The 19134-nt window shown below is 33.2% G+C and overlaps 1 protein-coding gene across 1 annotated transcript in view; it reads right to left on the bottom strand.

The window, feature by feature from the left end:
- LOC149940308 (cell adhesion molecule Dscam1-like) overlaps nucleotides 1-19134 on the bottom strand; it is a 153547-nt gene that overhangs the window by 24307 nt on the left and 110106 nt on the right. Inside the window, exons 4-9 of the mRNA XM_090177193.1 lie at nucleotides 18872-19036; nucleotides 16665-16814; nucleotides 12625-12918; nucleotides 11421-11687; nucleotides 2371-2548; nucleotides 722-951 (exon numbers count right to left, since the gene is read on the bottom strand). Of these exons, the coding sequence (XP_090033319.1) occupies nucleotides 722-951; nucleotides 2371-2548; nucleotides 11421-11687; nucleotides 12625-12918; nucleotides 16665-16814; nucleotides 18872-19036 (1284 nt within the window). The remainder of the gene's footprint in view (nucleotides 1-721; nucleotides 952-2370; nucleotides 2549-11420; nucleotides 11688-12624; nucleotides 12919-16664; nucleotides 16815-18871; nucleotides 19037-19134) is intronic.

The following is a 19134-nucleotide window of genomic DNA, read 5'->3' as shown; positions in this document are numbered from 1 at the left end:
TTGTGTATTAAACTTGAATTCAACTGATTGGCGAACTTTAATTGTGTAAGCGTGGCATCTTGTACAATTTTAGAGTGTCATTACACTTTCCTATCGCCTTAAACTTCCGGATCGTGCTTTCTCTACAAAAATTATGCGATCAACTCAACAAAGAATGGGGCTAGCCAGCTAGTTCATATATATTTTAATAATACCAAGTGAAGAAAACTACGTTACTTAAACTAATTTTTTTTGCAATTTGATCGAAATTATTTTGTAACTTTTATAAGATTTAGTAAAGAAAAGTCTGAAAAAAAGCCGTTTCATCTAAAAAAATATTAGATAGATACTTTTTGGCATCGACTTCAATGAGTACGCCGTATTTATTTTTTTATCAGTCACTCACTTATTAACTATTAAAATCTTTGAAAAAGGGCACAACTACTCATATACAACTTTAATGTTGCAGAAATCATTCGGACTCCATTTCCATATCAAACCTTCGCAACCATACGGGCCCATATCAATAATAAAACGGAGCGATCATAAAGTAGGATCAAATCACGAAATACGTCTGAGAATATGTATTTTTCGAGGCAATTCTAAGCAAAACAACTCATAAATCCTTAAAGCTTATATATGTCATATATTCTCTAGACGTTTTAGTCCTCTCAAATTACCATCGATTAACGAAATACCCACATTCATATAAAATGAACTTAACAATGAATAAAATACGAACCTTTCTCCCAAAAGATTCTTTCCAGTGGGTAACCGGACGCCGGGCATTTGATGACCATTAATTCACCGGCTACGGCTGTGACGTTCTTCATTGGTCGGACAACGGGTGGCCCGATGACTTTGATTTTGTTTCTGTGGCTGACAACGCCCACTCCGTTGTCCGCCGTGCATTTGTATTCCCCGCCGTCTTCTACTTTCAAAATCGTGATATTTATATAGCTTAAAACGGTCCTAAAAAGAGAAGCGCTTTTGTAAAAACGGTTACGCCAAAATGGTCATATGTCATCACAACTTTTGTTTTGCGCTAAAACATGTCTTTTTTGTATCATGAGTGGATACCTCAGTTTAAAGGAACCAATGAAGTGACAGGCTGATTGGTTTTCAATTAGTTGGAATGAGCTTACTTTCGATCATAAATGGCATTCGAAGCCACGCTAGAAATCGACACAACATTGACATTTTCCCTTAGAATTAAAAAATGCATTCTTGGTTCTATCTTAACCAATAATCTAGAAATATTCGAAGCTTTGTCTCAATTTCCGTGACTGATTCTCGTGGGAAAATCAACATGTTAATTAATATAGAATAATTGACCGATAAATATTTCTCAATTTATGACTGACTTTAAAGAACGTTTGATGTTTATATAGAAGCGAACACGCATCTTCCAGTGCGTAAATGGACAACATGTCAATTGAAAATTCGATGCTAAACAAAATATAATTAAACGACTAAACAAAGGCATACATTTCTACGTGGTGACGGCAACTGGGCCAGTTTTATTTATCACGGCTTTTTTTTTCACTAAGCAAAGTATAGTTTATGTCACACAAGCTTTGTGTCGCTGCAGTAGATTTCTAACAACCTTTTTTACTCGAAGCGGCTTAAATACAAAAACTAAAATCGATTTTATGCCATGGCTTATCTGGCCTCTAGTCTTCAAGTGGCGAAAATCGAAATACCCACAATCAGTTTTAATTTAACTGCAATTTTCTGATATATCTTTTTATATTGCAGTTTAAAATTAGTGTAAACGTTACTAACAACATTTTAATCAATATCCGGACAAGTTTCGGATTTTCAATTCAATATTTCAAAATTTTTCATTATCTAACGAGTAACAACTACGTTTAATATTAATAAATGATTCTTCATGACTAAATTTAGTGTAACTAAAATAAACTAGATCTAGTACTTAATCATCTTAAATCTCTTATTACATTCATTTATTCATAAAAAGCCATGGCAGAAAAAAGTTAAATATTAATATTTAATGTTAAATATTATTAAGAAAATTACCATTCATCTGAAAAGCAAGAAACTTTGACTTTCCGAAGTAAAAAATACTACCTATAAAAATCTAAACTTTACTTTATAAATATAACATTTTTCCTGAAACTACTGGCAAGTGATAAAAGTTGGTTGTAAATCATTCGCCTATGTTGGCCCAAGTACAGCGAATTTATTCCAATAAATAAATTGGTCTTCCTTAGTTTCCACGACATTAAGAATCTAACTATGAAAGCCTAAGTTCCATTGACACGCTGAGAGCGGTACTCTATAGTCAAAATGTATACGGTAGCCATATTTAAATAAATTTTAGTAGTTTTATACTTGAATGAACAATTAACTAAAACACCATTACTGTACCCTAAAGAAGTGACAAAATCTCCCATCCTGATTCTTCTGGATTGAGGAACAGGAGCGTCGTCCAAAGTCCAAGTGATTTGAGGCAACGGGCTCCCAGACGCGACGCATCGAAGGGAAAGAGCATTACCAGGGTCCAATGTCCGCTCCTCGAACGTTTCTTCCAAATTTGGTCGGTCCTCTGAAAAACATCCACATGTCGTTAAGTTTAAAAGCTTTCATAGTTGGGTGAAACGTTTTTTATGTTAAATATTAAAACACTTCAAACCTTACGACTATTTTCGCGGGTTTTACACACAGTATATACTAAAAATAATTGAAGAATATTGAAAATACAATAGGTTTTCATACTACAGTTTCAATGAAAGTCAAAACACATTTGAAGCACATGAGCATATAAACTGCTTTTACTTTAAATCGATCGTGGATTCTTGTGAGCAGAAAAGAATTTAAAGATGTTATTTTATAAAATCAATTGTTTATAGAATTAAAATGTTGATTGTGTGTATAGTGAAACCAAAGTACCGGTTCTGTTATTAGAATAAAATTTGAAAACGGGATTAACTACAGCATTTGTAAGGGCGTTACCTTAGAAACTTAAAGTATTTCAATGACTGAGACATGCATTGAACAACGCCGAAGAGGTAAAAAAGACTATCAACGTTTAGGGAAACTAAAATATATTTATTAAGTAACATGAACCGATACGCGGTACTTCGGCCGATAGGCCTTTAAGGCGAAGACCTAACTTGAAACTTCGCCTTGAAGGTACAGCTCAGAGCCTTAAAAGAAACAGCACCAAAAAAGGGTGGTTACTAACTTCGTTAAATCGCGTATATATCTCGATATTATTCACAAAAGGTTATGATTTTACGCACGTGCATTCAACTAACAAAGGCTTGGTTTAGTTTATGAAATATTATTTATTAATTTTTTCATTTAAAAATACTACGTCTCGTTGATCTAGTTACGGAATGCGTAAACTCGAAAATTGGGAGTTACCCGGGTGGAATTACAATCAAAGAGGGCCTTTGCTAAACAGCGATTATATCCGAAATCGACTTGAAAGGTATACGAGTTCATTCGGATTTAGTTTCCTCTTTCCGGTAATCTAATTGTCATTCATCGCAGTGTCTCTGAAGACTCGGGGTTAACAGCGAGCGGTAATCTAATTTATTGGTTCCTGAAAAACGTTTCACACACCTTCTCTTATTCCCGAAAGAAATAGAAAAAGGCGCCGCAATAACGAAGTGCCATGCAAAATAAGAAACGCGCTGAAGGAAGAACAAAATGAAATAAACAGAAGAAGGAACGTATCTCTTTCTCACCGAGATAATTTGCTTTCGGATAACCTTTTTGTGATACGGCGAAAACCCGAATATACGTCTATATCCTAGTCGCTCGTTTTCCTACCGTTAACCGTATGAAAATGCAAATACCGGTATCTTGGCGCTCGGAGGCCAAAATGAATTTTGTATGAGATATCCGAAAAACACGAAGACGTCCAAACGAGTTTTCGGTATCGAACGTTTTTGCATTCAACGAGCGTAGAACAATAGAACCGACGGAAGCCGCGTCGAACGAATCGTGCGAAAAAATTACTTTGAACACTTTCTTCTTTTTCGATCTCGCCGATCTCGCCAAACTCGCCGTCTTCCGTTCTTTCTAACAAGATACTCGATGGAAAGGAACCACGAACAAGATGACCATTCTTTGTAACAAGATACTCATGGTCCTTTTAACACTCGCCCTAAGAGCAACTCAACTATACGTCCAAAATGCTTAAGATTTTTAGTTATTTAAAGTTCTTCATTTTCAGCTTTTTAAATTTATGTTTGCGCACTAATTAAATAAGGTTTGGTAGGTTTTTCGTCATTTGAAATTGGATTCATATAACTTTAAATTAATGTTTCGAAATAATAGTCTCAATGCTAGGGTTTGATAATTTAATATTATTAGAAATAACTTTTAAATTTTAAAAATATCACGTTATGACTAAGCCCATATAAGTGGGTTTTTATCTAGATATTTGGGGAAAAACAACTTAAACATTATTTTAGCTTTAAAGTAACGAAATACTTTATTAAAAATGTAGCTTTATTTATATAATGATATATTTAGTTAGTATTTTGAATAAGGCATTAATCTTTAAGAAAAGGTTTAACGAATAGGAAATTAGTTGAATAGATTTGGTTAATGAAGTAAGGCAAAGAAAAGATGGTTCGTTTTTGAAGCAGCCACGACAGAAGCATTCCAGCAGACGCTTCACTCGAGACAAAAACTGGAGCGAAACTGAAAAGGCGACGTGAGAAAGGGCTGAACGCGCAACGCGCGTTCAAAAGAAGCTCGGAATCGATTTCTTCCGGAAACTTCAAAAACTTTGGCCATCAAACCTTTTGGTCAGTTCTTGCGTGAAATTCTGATGGAAAGGCGAAAATGCGTAATAACTTCTATAAGAGAGATTTATATATACCGGGTTTTACAGGAGCAAAATGGTTCGCGAGCCATTAAAATTTGACATAGACAGTGCAATAAAAATATCGAGCAATTGCATTAAACAGGCGTAAAAAAGCTCACTAAAGTAGACTCCGGAGACTCCATCGCCGCGATAAACTCGCTATCTTCCAAAGTTTAAAATATTAAGTATGGCTTTTTCTTTAGACAATGGGATATAAAACACTACCTCCGTTTTATGCCGCCTAGAATAAAGCGAATAATAAAAAACACCTTCGGAATAGATAAAACTAGATACGTTCCAATACGTTTTTTACGCTACAACTATTTTCTTAATATACGGAAGAGAAAATGCCTTTATTATCTAATCGAAAAACTAACTAAAAGCGTTAGAGTTTACTAAACACGTGAAAAAGATAATTAAATTTATTTTAAAATACAGTGTCGACTTTTATCTTAAACGGAAAGCTTTCTGTTTATATTTGATAAATGTGTCCCTTAAATTTTTAAACAGCTTAAACACATTTTTATGTTAAAGGTAACCACAAAGTTATAGAACTATATATTTTTTTAATAAACAAAAAAGTGATACGATAATCTTAATACAAAATGGCAGCGGAACTTCAATCAGCGTCCCTCTTAAAAATTTGCCGAATTTTCCCGACATATATTCGCTTTTTCACTTTTCTACCGAAAATAGAGAAATTTCTTAACTTAGTTATTATTATTTTTCAAAACCATGGAAAAAGAGGTTTTTCCTAATCTTCCACATTTTAAATCCTTCGCTAAATTACAGCGATTCTTTTTCCGCTAGTGTAACTATAATAGTGAATAACCTATATAAAAATTAAATCAAAAATGCTTTTACCACAGCTGTTTAAAGACAGATTTAAGGAAGCGGGCTAAGATGGGACCTATGAATGAACAATTATTGATTACATTTTAGATTTGGGGGAATAATTTAAAACATAAAGTATATTTTAGTTGATATCATAAATGTTTAAAAATATTTGTAGTCAATTTTCTTCAACATTTCGTAAATTGATATACATATTTATCAGATAAGTTAAGTTAGAAGAAACCACCTATGGACTGTGCGAAGGATAATAACATACGCGAAAAAGTAGATTAGTCTATAATTAAAAGAGATAAAAATCGCTGTTATTCAACACAAAACCCATTCCAATTTCATATTGTATCGACTTAATCTTACGGTTTCAAGGCTCAAATTTAAGCAAAGGGTTTTAAAGAATATACAATTCCATCTGATAATTATGTATATCAATTTACGAAAAGGTGACGAAAATTGACTACAATTATTTTCAAACATTTAAGAAATAATGATAGCTTTATTTATTAAATTATTCCCAAAAAATATCTTTAAATCTAAAATATAATAAATCGCCGATCCTTTATAGGTCCCAACTTAGCTGCTTCCCTTAAACCTGCCTCTAAACGGCTTTGTTAAAAGCATTTTAGTTTTAAAATCTATCTCTTTATTCTGACCCACAGGTCCAAAAATGCAACCGAAATTTTAAATAAAATCGAACAATTGATGAGAGTTAAGAATTAAAATTTCTATTCATGGAAACGAACTTCCTATTAAACCACATTCCTCTCTCATGCCAAAATAATATCAGTTCACTCGGAAACAGAAAAAACCTGAGAATCGATAATTTTTTATACTACACTGTATCAACCTTGTTTACATCGAATTTAATTTTAGGTAATCACAAGTTTAAATTATAATAATAGTTATGCCAAGTATTAATTAAGCGTGCGTAATTGGCCTAGCGAGTGAAACAAGGGACTACTAATAGATTGTAATCTTGCGTTTGAGAGTTTTAAGATAGCAAGCTTTGTAGGTTTTGTCATTTCTCCATCATTAATCTAGGATAAAAGAGTAATATTTTTTCTCTCGCTGGCCTCAAAAGTTGTAAAGTAGATTCAATTTATTCCTTGTAAATTATTAAGTGCTTTAAACTCAATACTTACATTCCAGTAATTAATATCGCCTTATTTGCATATCAAAAGATCAACAAGACGTTCAATATACTTAAATTATACAATATACTTACACGTACCTTATTTTGTCTTGCAAAAATAGTTTTTGGCCTAAAAAGTTGAAACGCAAAATGACGCCAAGTATTTAGGTTTGAATTTTCGCCGCCATCTAAAGGTGTATCCTCAGCGCCAGCGATTTGTGAACTATCCTAACTTTTAAAATCGCGCAATTTAGGCTAAGGTCTAGTATAGCTGAAACGCACCGCGCGCAAGGTTCGTAAAAGAAAAGCCGCTCGTGCAAAACAAATCTTTCGCGTCTACAGCAGCGCTCGCTTTTACGTGGTTTTTCCGACTCACCGATTTCTAACCACGTGTCAATTTCCCGAAGTTTCTTTATTTTATTAAAAATTAGCCACTCAATATTTTTATATGCCATTTTCGCCATAAATTTTAGCTTTTAACGGGCTATAGGGCTATCTAACTGGTTTAAGCTTAACCGTTTCCCTTTAAGTATGTTAAAACTAAACCACAATTTTATACATGGAAAATAAAAAGTTTAAAATTTAACCACTGCTTTTTATTTGATGCAAAATTCTGAAGTGCTTTGACAAGGTTATACAATAAATGATAGCAAAAGCGAAATAAAACCGAAAAGTGTGTTAACTCCACCGTTGTGCTCTTCAAAATATTTACCGAGAGCTAGTCTCATAATAGACTACATAACCTACAAGATAGAATTGTACTAGCAAATATATAGTTAGTCTATGGTCCGGCTCGATTTGCTCTCTCCGATTTACTCGCCCGTAGACAACCGTTCTAAGACGTCTCACTCGGTGGCGCTGAAGTGGAGAAAATTTAGAATTTTGATGACGTATTTTTAACCCACTCCCTCTTTTTACTTCGCGACAAGTTCTCATTTAACATTATGCAGTACTGACACACTTTTGGATCTTATAGAAATGGAACTTCTAACAAACCTTCTGTGGTCTACAATATATTTTTATGCCAATTCTAAAGTTTTAGAAATTTTGTGATATTTTACACTGATTATTCAGAAGCTCTTCATTAATAACCTTTAAAAAAATCACTTTTAACTATTTTAAGAGACACAACACTACCAATAAATTAAAGAATATTAATCCTACATACATCTTAATAGTTGTCAAAATGCAGATATCTCTCAATAGCTGATATTTTTTATCTATTCTAAAATCAGTTGGTTTTAAATACTGTAGAATGATCAGAGATGGCATTACATTCTGCTTCGTGAAGTGACAATCTCAAAAATACAACATTAACCCTATAATCAGTCTTAGATGAAATTTAACCAAAGTATCTCTAGTAAGCTGTGTTATAGTACGAGAAATAATTAATTTTCTAGAAATTTTAAATGTGTAGAATCAGTAAACCTAGAATGTGTGAACTAATAGAATTTTATGGGCAAATTTTTTCATCGAATGCAGATGCTTAAAGGTTTACGATGGATTACTATTAAATTAATCACGGTGATGAAAATTTTGATCTAAAATAATTAAATAAGTATAAAAAAGTAATTAAAAAAAATTGCCCATAACAAAAGGTTTATGCGTTGTAAAGTGCGAAATAAACGAGGTTCACTGGTTAAATGGAATCGGATAAAACCTTTTTTTAAATTTTGCGGTGAATTTGTTACCTAACTGCGCAGGTGCGATATTAAATCCTTCAATGTCAAAATTTTACACTAAGAAATAATAAAGTCAAATCTTTTTATATACTGTCAACTAACATTCGTTAAGTTATGCAATTTTATTTCGTTACCCTTTAAAGTCGACTGTAGTAACTCAGGTTGTAAGCTTCAGTAGTACCGAATCTTGAGCATGAAAAATGGTTAGTGAAAAGTAAAGTCTTAATATTTAAGCGCTCTGACTATCAAACTTCTTTGGCTGTACTCAGAAATGTTAGCTGAGGCTTTATATAGGGTGTTTTTTTTCTTCGGACAAGTGATTTTTTACAAAAACTACTTAGGTTAGATTTTCTTTTAATATTTATGGTTAAATAAATTTATCAGGGGACGTTGATTGGTGAATTTTAATCGGTGGATCAATTTTGTCAAATGAGAATTTGTAGAGCATCATCTGATACCTACGAATACCTTTGATTCGACGGAACTAGACCTATTTTTCTCTGTAAAACGCGACTTGAAAAATTGACAAAGCAACGTGCATCTTATGCACTGATTATTAATTTAGAGCTTGTTTTGGTGGGACAACAGATCTCTGAAGTAATTATCCTTATTGTAATACAGACCTCGGGGTTATTATAGGTATGCCACCATTAGTTACTGGACCGGGCTGTACCAATTTAAGGACCATTTTAAATAATTTGTTTTAAATATCTTGGCGTAGTTAGGGACTTCTGTAATAATAGCTTTGTATTTATAAAATGTACCTAAGAATTAAAAGCACTGAAAAGTTTGCGTTCTTATATTTTTAAATCCATTTTATAGGCTTTTAAGTAAGGATAGAATGTTTTTGTTTATGGAACGTTAACTACAATAATGGTTTAGATTTCCGGTGAAGGCGATTTTTTCTTTTATTTAAAATTAATAATAATAAATAATAATAATAATAGCAAATTTGAGCGAAATACTCAAAAACGTGATAATAGCGAATTTCAAGAACCACATTGTGCGAGACTGATAAATGGCAAAAGTTTAAAAGTTTCATTTCTTCGGTAAGACTAGGATCAAAATAAATACAATTTTCAACTTAAGATTTTAATAAGCTTAATTGTTTTTATAAAATATTTTACCTATATGTATGTATTTATAAATGTTAAAATTTCGATCCATGGTAAATTTAGAACTTTAAAAATAAATCAATATAAAAGGAGCTGATACTTCATGGATATTTTAATATCCATGAAGTAACAACTCCTTTGATATTGATTTATTTTTAAAGTTATAAGTATGTATGTATGTGGTACACTTAAGTCATTTTTTTAGATGCGTTTATCACATAATTCCATGTTTTTATATTCCCCGTATCTCTTTCAACAACTCTTCACATGTTCCATTCGTTTTATTTTAATTTACTTTCTTTACGATGGTGATTAAAATTGTTGTAAAGTTTTAGACGGGCACATGGTCCTATTTTGCTCTGGTCCGTCAGAATTTACTATAACCAAAAGCTTAGAGTCAGATACCTGTACTTAAGATTCGTAGGGTTTCATATAAAATTAAAAAGTGGAAGAAAATTGAAAATGCTCCACGGAAACTTCAAATGATGTAGGATGCGTCCATAAAAATTTTAATGAGTCATTGTGCATTTAATTTCCCTAAAAGGAACTGTAATTTTATAGATCCGGTTTGGCGCGTTAAAGACCTATCACGGCTCCTCCTTTTATGTAGCTAGTGATAACAAATTCGGCTAATCATATTTTGGAGTTTAACCCACTCCATTTCTGGACGTTGCACCGGATACTAGTTAAATGGACACACAGCAGTTTGAAAAATCTGGGTGAAAATTCAAAAATCCCTCCCTGCATCGAGAGCAGATCTGGCTAATCATATTCTAGGATGTTTTAAACTATTTCTAAAGCTCCCGCAAGTAGTGATTTAAAATACCCGGGTATTTAAAACGCAGGGCAAATACCTTAGGTACTTACCCGGGTAAATACCCAAAATACATAAATACCCAGGTGTTTATAAACACCATTAATTTCTTTGTTATTTTTTTTTAATTTATTCAATTAAGAGTACGGTAATTGAAAAACCCACAAACACATCAAGTTATTCTCATATTAAATTTTAATTATTGTTTCTTACTTTTTTTGCAAGTTTTACATAGTAACAATAACATATGAGATAACTATTAAATATCATTTATTCCTTTTCTGGACGATCACTTGAAAGTTCAGTCTCTGCTGCCCCTGGCTTTCCTCAGACTCATCATCATGACTATTTTATTACCAGGCCTAACACTAACAGTAGCGTGAGCAAATAAGGATTTTATTCATTTCATTTGGGCCATTAAAATATTTCCTGATATGTCTTGTCATTTTGTTGACATTAGAAAGTTTGTATTCCTAACAGTAATATTTGAATACAACACCTTAATTTTATCTTTGAATAACTCCCAGGCTAGAAATAAAATAGACTAAAATAAAACTGCAATTAAAAAATGTAGTTTGCCCAAATTGCCCTACCTAATAAGCCCAAACAAAGCAAAGGATGTAGACAAGGAGGATAACAGATAGTACCACTCGACCCTATACTAACTGACGCCCCAATCATAAAAACCCTAGTTTTGGGTATTAACCCGGGCATGGGGTAAATACCCGGGTAAATACCTAATTAAAAATACCCTACCCACTGGGTATTTACCCAACTTACATCACTACCCGCCAGATACCATAAAAAAACAAACGCAGGTATGGCTCTTAAAAATGATGTATCTCAGAAAGAGAGAGAGAAAGGTAAGAAAAAATTAGCCGAGCTTTCTATGAAAAGTTTAGAACCGGTGGTCCAAAACTGAAGGTATATACTCTACGGTGCGGCGTTAAATTGAATAACACGCTTGCTAAAGTTATTGATTTCACTGAAACTATAATATTACCTCCCAACGTGAGCTCCGTCGCCGATTCAGCCGTCTCGAAGTCATTGCGTGCGAAGCATTGATACATTCCTTTGTCTTCGCGTCGAACGGGCGCTATCCTTAACAGTTCCCCGGAGAGTCGTTTCATTCGATCGTGCGAGATGGTCTTCATGTCCTTCTTCCACTCTACGCTGACTAAAGGATGCCCGTACACTGTGCAGTTTATATCCACCGATTGTCCCACTTCCGCCTTCAGAAGAGGAGGGTTCACTTTCACTATTAAAGGCACTGAAAGTAACGTCCAAATAGTTATAACAAGTGAATTATCAAAATAGGTGGAACATTTAATAAATTTTTATTTCAATATACTATTCTATCAATTCCTAGCAAAAAAAACCGTCCACAAAAACCAAATATCGGAACTAGTGTAAGATATGCCAGTGTGACTCTTCATATATTTAAATATGTGTCTTATCTTTAGTACTGTTTATTGGTAGATTCGGTGGGGTGGCGAAGTGGTTAGCACTTTCGCCTCGCAGCAAGAGGAGCCGGGTTCGATTCTAGCTTGTGGCACTTGGTGAAAACTCGGAACAGCTCCTTCCGCGTTGAGTTTGCAAGTTCTTTCCCCACTGGTTTAAGGGGTTTTCCCCCGAGCTCTTCGGTTTCCCCTTCCATAAAAACTTGTAGAGGTTAACGGTAATAGTTAGTGTAGGGAGCTGTTGGCTCGCGTGGCATGAGGGCTTGCCACCTCCCTCCTACGCATTGTAACCCGGCCACCTGAATTAAAGGCTTCAAAAGTCGCTTGATGACTTAGGCCTAAGGTGGTGCCTTGGGTATTAGCCTAGCTAGCTGATTATTATTCTAATAAATAGCCATTAGGTTAAATATTTATACCGTTATATCGCGATTTTACTTAATGCAATAGTTAGTTTAAAAATAAACTGATAAATAAGTAGTTTGCGGGTTTGTAAACAAATTTAGTAAATTAGTATTATCTCTTTCTAAACGTACTTCATTCAAAAAGAACTCGTTATCCATTGATATATTAAAGGTGAGAAAGCATTAAACGTGAAATGATTCATTCTGTGTGTACATACTACAATTGTATTCCTGAAACTAAATGGTTCAATCTGTTTTGAAACAGGTATCAGCTCATTTTGTGGAATGTGTATTAGGATAAGTACGCGCGTATTGATGAGATTTGTGTAAATAGGTGGATTCTTACCGGTGACAATAACATCAGTGTGGGCCTTCTCCTCGCCCAGGGAATTGTTTACCCAACAGACGTACGTGCCCGAGTCCTGAGTTAAAGTTCGATAGACGACCAACGTCCCGTCGTGTTGGTGAATGCGCTCGGCTGGCACCACCGGATTCATTCTCTTGCCATCCAGCTTAAACCAGTGATATTCGGGGATGGGATAGGCGTGCGCCGCGCACGTTAGCGTCAGCGTGTCTCCCTGCTTTATGACGATCCTGCTCTGGAAATCCACGATGCGTGGATGCACGCCGTTGCTTGATTCTAAAACACATAAAGGTTCGCTATAACCGAAAAGACTCTTGGGAAAATTAAATTCAGAAAATGATATGCCGGTTGTTATGCAGACGGAAATATTAACGATATAAAATAAAATTAATCTTAAAATCAACGTTTTCCCTGAAATGTTAGGATTTCTATACGAGTTCCCTCTGAAGTGTGCATATTTACGAAATCGTTTATTTCAAATAACTAATTAAATGCTCTTCGTGGTTGTCAAAAACGGGTCATATTGGATTTTTATACTTATAATGATGAGAATAGTTGCGGTTTCACGCTTTATACAGTTGGCCGAAAGTTACCGGTTGTTAAAGAATTACAAAAGAGACCTCCTAACTTATGTAATAACGTTTAATAATATAAATAAAAGTTCGGGTTGATATGTTTAGTGAAAAATGGTTTTCTAAGTAACACGCGACAGCTTTGCTGAGAAGGTCACGTTGAAATTTTACAGAAATTTGTGCTCTTGTAGTTTTATGGATAGAATAAAAGGTTGTAAAATAAATAATAAAGTAGTTTCCTTTAGGCTAAGAGATATACGGATTCAAAGAGTTAAATAATTTTACGTATATTACCTATTTATTAGCTTTCTCTTCCGGAGAATTTACAAAGCCCAACTGGAAATAATGTGTTATTCATCATTGTGATACGAATTAGTTTTTCATTATATAGAAAAACGAAAATCCTATATTTGAAGCACTGCAAAAACAGGTGTTATATATTTAAAGCTGACGATGTGCGTGTATCGGTTTTTCGAGCAGTTTTGCGCTTTACTGTAACGAGAGATAAATATTCAAAAGATATTTTCCGAGCTTTTTCCTTCTTAGTTTCACAAATTCTTCTGCCTGCTAGTTTTTTTTATCTTATTAAAGAAGAATGATCTAAAAGATTGCCCAAAATCTTTTCTCTTCATAAGTGCATAAACTGTAAGAGTAAATATTTTTTTCATCATAGTGGTTTACAATTCAGGAGAAATTAGATTATTTTAAGGATATAACATTAAAGAGATAGTGTCAGAATTTTCTACGTATATGAAGTTTTTTCATTAATTATTTAAAAATATAGTAAAGAAAAATATAGCTATCAAACATTTGGTATAAATATAAATATTCACGATTAATTTCTAATTTTAAAATAGAAAGATAGCGTAACTTTTTTTTTATAACATACTGTCTACGTCATAGATAGGTTGATGTTTATTGGTTGCTACTAAAGCGAGCTGGAAATATAATTTTTAGGGGATTACAGGAGGAAATTTTACTCCCGTCGCTTTCTTTTGATCCGAGTTTCCCACTTTCGCACGCTTTAAGACCCTCATTCGATGTAAAGTAACGGAAAGATAAGCCACTTTTGTTGTTATTATTACTGCCGGAAGGAACTGCACAATACAGGGTCTTCGGTGCTTTCGGTGGCATATTTCCGTAGAATATAAATATTGTTATAATGACTACGTATAAGAAATAATGATATAATTTATAAACAATACCTTGTTATCGATTTTTTCTTCAATTTCGAGAAGAAAGTCAAAAAACGCGCTAACAAATCCTCTACGCGATAGTAGAAAAAGACTACTGGAAATTCCCCGCCGCTCGAACGCGCCGAAATCTACCAAACTCATGACGTCAACAATATGTGAAGTTTTGCGCGGCTATTGAAATACCATTATTCTACATTAAAATATAAAACTAAATACTAATTGAAAATGCTAATATGTATATATATTCTGATTCAGGACTTAAAAATCTATCATAACGTGTAAGCCGAAGAACAAAATTTTAAATTAATCTGAGTTGGCACTATCTCTTTAAGCTACAAAAAACATACTTTAATTTTTTCACCAAAAAAATAAAATTTCAAAAATTTCTTCTACAAAGTTTTCTTTCTTGGAAAAAATCAACAGAACGGCAAGTTTGTTTTTATCACAGCTGGTAAATTTAAACACCGTTTAATAATTAATAATTAATTAATTAATTTATATGATTAATACAATATTTTTTCGTATTGAATAAGTTGATCCTGAAAACGGATGGACCAAAAGAATGAAGAAGGAAGTTTTGACAGATTGAATGGAGAGAATCATCAATCAACTGTTAAAGATGAGAAACAGGACAAAGATCCGAAGGAAATAAAAACCCCATAAAATTTTTGAGCCATAACAATATAGTTTCAATATAAATAGGAGGTTGCAATTTTCCAATCCAATGAGTGCTTCAATTTTACGGCCTTCATTCGAAATCACATAAGGTAACAGGTGTAAATGAGCAACTGTCAACACCAAACTGTGGCCGTATTAGTTTTCCTATATTTTTGAAAACATCGCGATTCAAGTCGGTTATAACTTTGGAAATTTTGCGTAAGAAATTGTCTCCGGGGAAATCAAAATAGGCAGGCTTTCTCGATAAGGCATAATCTGGTTTTTTCGATACCAAATCCCTTCTCTCAATATATAGATACGCTTTTTGAAGCAAAGAAATGGAAAATTCATAAACTTTCGGAGTAGATTTGAAGGTTTTTATAGGTAACATCGAAAGCCTTTCAATTTCGGAAATGAAAAGCTACACGCCATTCCTCCAATATAAAGTTTAGAAGTCTAGAAAATAGATATTTTTCTTCAAAATTCGTAATGGATTTTTTTTGGATTTTCAATAAAAGAAAATTTTATAAACACACTATATAAAAAATTGCCTTTTTATATTAAGCTTGAACCCTCGCAATAAAAACATACAATTGAAAAGACCCAATATTACGTAACAAATAATCTGGCCACCTTTCAATTAAAATAGCACCATCAACCTTAATTTTTTAAATAAAATTCAAAATTAAGTCTATTTTTATTAGATTTGCATCTAGAAAACTAGTCCAATAATGAGAAAACAAGTATTAATGTCTGATGTATAGTTTAATTAATTTAAAAAAAAATTAATAATGTTATGACGTAACATACTTTAAACAAATTAGTTACCATTGGGCGAACCACTCTCCCCCCTTCAGTAAGTTACTTAATTTGTGAGCGGCTTCTTGGCTCAATTATATTTATGATGCGCTTCATAAAAACCGTCAAAAATATCGTTTAAATTTACATTTGAAAGAACTCCCCGCATTTACAAAAAAATAACAAGTGCATTTTATCTCTACTGCGGAATTGTGCGACTCATCCTCCTAGAAAATATTAAATTACAAATTCAATAGAAACTATGGATTGTATTTGAAAGTTTGAAAAAATGTTATCTTCTTGAATTTTACCATTTCGTATTTCAAGGTTACAGTATTCGCCAGAATAAATATTATTACGAACAGTTAAGGAAATAGCAATGGAAATAGACGAAATGGAATTTATCTCAAGATACATATGTAGTTTGGTGCTTCATATCACATGTTATGACGTAGTTTTCGAATTGTCAATTGTTGGTAAGCTAAATTAGAATCATTCAAATTTGAGATACAAATACCGATATTTTATCGATATAGCAAATAAATTACAAGACTGATTTCTCCAGATTTCAAAACAATTATTTTATCAGAAAATACTGACATAACAGTTGATTTCTTTGTCTGTAGTAACTAAGGTCGGCTTACGTTAAGGCCGTCAACATATTTGATTTAAGTGCATAATAAATAATTAAAAATTCGGGAAACAAATACCCATCAAACTATGTTATTTAAAATATAGTAATAGATTAGGTATTGGGTTTTAAGTTAAAAAAAACATCATGACAGTCTAATCACAATACCTGAAATGAGAAGTTTTCCTTGATTAGAACTTTTTAAAACTTCTCCAGTTAACCTGTTTCTTGTGCGACATTCGTAAGACCGCTGAGAATGAGAGACTTGCACATTTCTAATGTACAAATCCCCAGTTGGCTGAATCAAGTACCTTCCACCTACACATTTAATGCGAAATACAATTTAAGACCAACCTTAAATAGCTTATACAGAACTTATAACTCAATATGTGTTTTAGATACGAATTTGAAATTTTAAGAGTGTTTAAAGGGTGTAAGGGGTCATCTCAAGCCATTAAAAATACAACATTGGTTGAAATTAGAAAAGTGTTCCCCATCTCAATGAAAAGGCTTAAATCCAATACAAGCTATGCTTAATGGGTGGGTTGGACAACAATGTACATTAATGATTTATGATTAAATTAAAATTCAAATTCAAATGTGTTCAATCGGAACCTGAGAAATTTTATACCAACCGCAAGAAGGTCGTAAATGGAAAAATGTTAAAAATACTACACTTAAGGGTTAATAAATCGAAAAGTTTTTTCCTTATAGTTCTAAGGCATCAATATTTTCATGACACATTAATTTTAGAGATGAAATTCGAAATTTGCAAATTAGAGTGTGCAAAGTCATTCACAATTTATCTCAAGATTCCTTAGGGTTAGGAGAATGGTTCCAATTATAACAGTGCACGCCAACGTTTTTTAAGTCTAATTATTTCTGACCCGATGCAAATTGACCATAGATAACTCCAATTATGAGAATCTAAGACATTACATTTTTTTTTAATTTATTATTAATTTGGTATATTTTTGGAAAATTTGCCACGGATCTAAAATAATTTGTTTTAAAAAAACTTTGGTGCGAATTTTAAAATTGGAGATAAATTTTCTTCTTCCTAATTTCATCACAAAAATTTCATGAAAATTCGGAAGGCTTAGAAATATTAGTTTTTGATTTATAAGCCCTTAAGTGTCGTCTCTTGATCATTTTTATCTTCACGACATTCTTGTGTTTGGTTTAGAAAATTTCAGTTGCCACTTGGTCACATTACGTCGGGCTTAAGCCAATTAAACATAAATTGTGATGCGGAACACTTCTAGTTTGAACCAAGTTTTAGTCGTTAATGATTCTCGAGAAACATTTTGAAGGACCTTGAAGACATGGTTCAAGGCCATTGAAATTTTATTGTCGAATGACCCCCTACTCGCTTTATACATTCTTCAAATTTAAATTCGTACCTAAAACACATTTTGTGTTAATAGCTCTGTATCATTTTTTAGTTAACAACCTGTATTGATATTAGAACCACCAAACAATCATAATCAAATGCGTTGTGTATGTTCTAAGCACTTAACCTTTCATTTAACAACCTATGTCCAGTGTAACCACATAAAAACTTGTCTAGGTTAACGGTAATAGTTAGTGTAGGGAGCTGTTGGCTCGATCTCGTGGCATGCAGGGCTTGCCACCACCCTCCTACGCATTGTAACCCGGCCACCCGAATTAAGGGCTTCAAAAGTCGCATGATGACTTAGGCCCAAGGTGGTGCCTTGGGTATTAGCCTAGCTGATTATATTTTACGTCCATTTTTTAAATAAAAACGTTTTGTTGTACTTCGGCTTTTTTCATCTATTGTGCAATATTTAACCATATCCCCTGGGATATTTATACTTCAAAAATAAAACCATTTTATGCTTAAGAAGGGAGGTAGATTGGTTTGATAAAACATTTTTCAAATCACACCATCTAGGATTTTATACATGTATTAGCTCTTTTTAAACGTCGTCGAACACCCTAACGTTTCAAGCATAACCTCAAATCCAATTATAAATAAATTAAATAATTTAACATTTTGTAAATTTAGTTATTGCTAGCATACATTTTTTCATTGTTATAATTGATAAATTAAAACTCAGATTTAATCTCATGAAAAAGAGTTAGCTTACACCCACGGTAACGATGGCCATTACTGACCAAAATTTTCAACCATCTTATTATCTTCTGGCCATAGTAACGTCAAATCTTAACATGTCGGGCCTACTGAAGAACTCGATCATACGAGAACGTTCATCTACAGTACTATACTATAATTTCGTGCTAGTAACAGGGATTTTCTATAAAAACTAATATTTCGAGTATTTAATGTTAGTGTGTTCATTTGATATTTAAAGGCTTCATTTTCTATTTTCGAGTGTTTTAAAAGTACTCACCGAAAGAGGCGGCCGGTTGAATGACTGTGGAAGTAGGCTCTTCTAACCACGAGGTAACAGTTAGGAATTCTTTGATGTTTTGAGGTGCTGAACATCGCAATACGGCCGTGTTTCCAGCTATAACGTACTCGTCTGGGACTTCGATTTCATATGGCTTCTTCACCACTGAAATTAAAATTATTTGCGTAAAACTTTCAATTATGAAAAAGTCCGTTGAAGCCTTTTGTAACATATCCAATGAAAGGGTACGCGTCATTGTGAAA

The sequence above is a fragment of the Leiobunum rupestre genome, chromosome 6 (genome assembly GCF_980474605.1).
Source record: "Leiobunum rupestre chromosome 6, qqLeiRupe1.1.hap1, whole genome shotgun sequence".
Lineage (NCBI taxonomy): Eukaryota > Metazoa > Arthropoda > Arachnida > Opiliones > Sclerosomatidae > Leiobunum > Leiobunum rupestre.
This window is presented reverse-complemented; position numbering and strand designations above follow the sequence as displayed.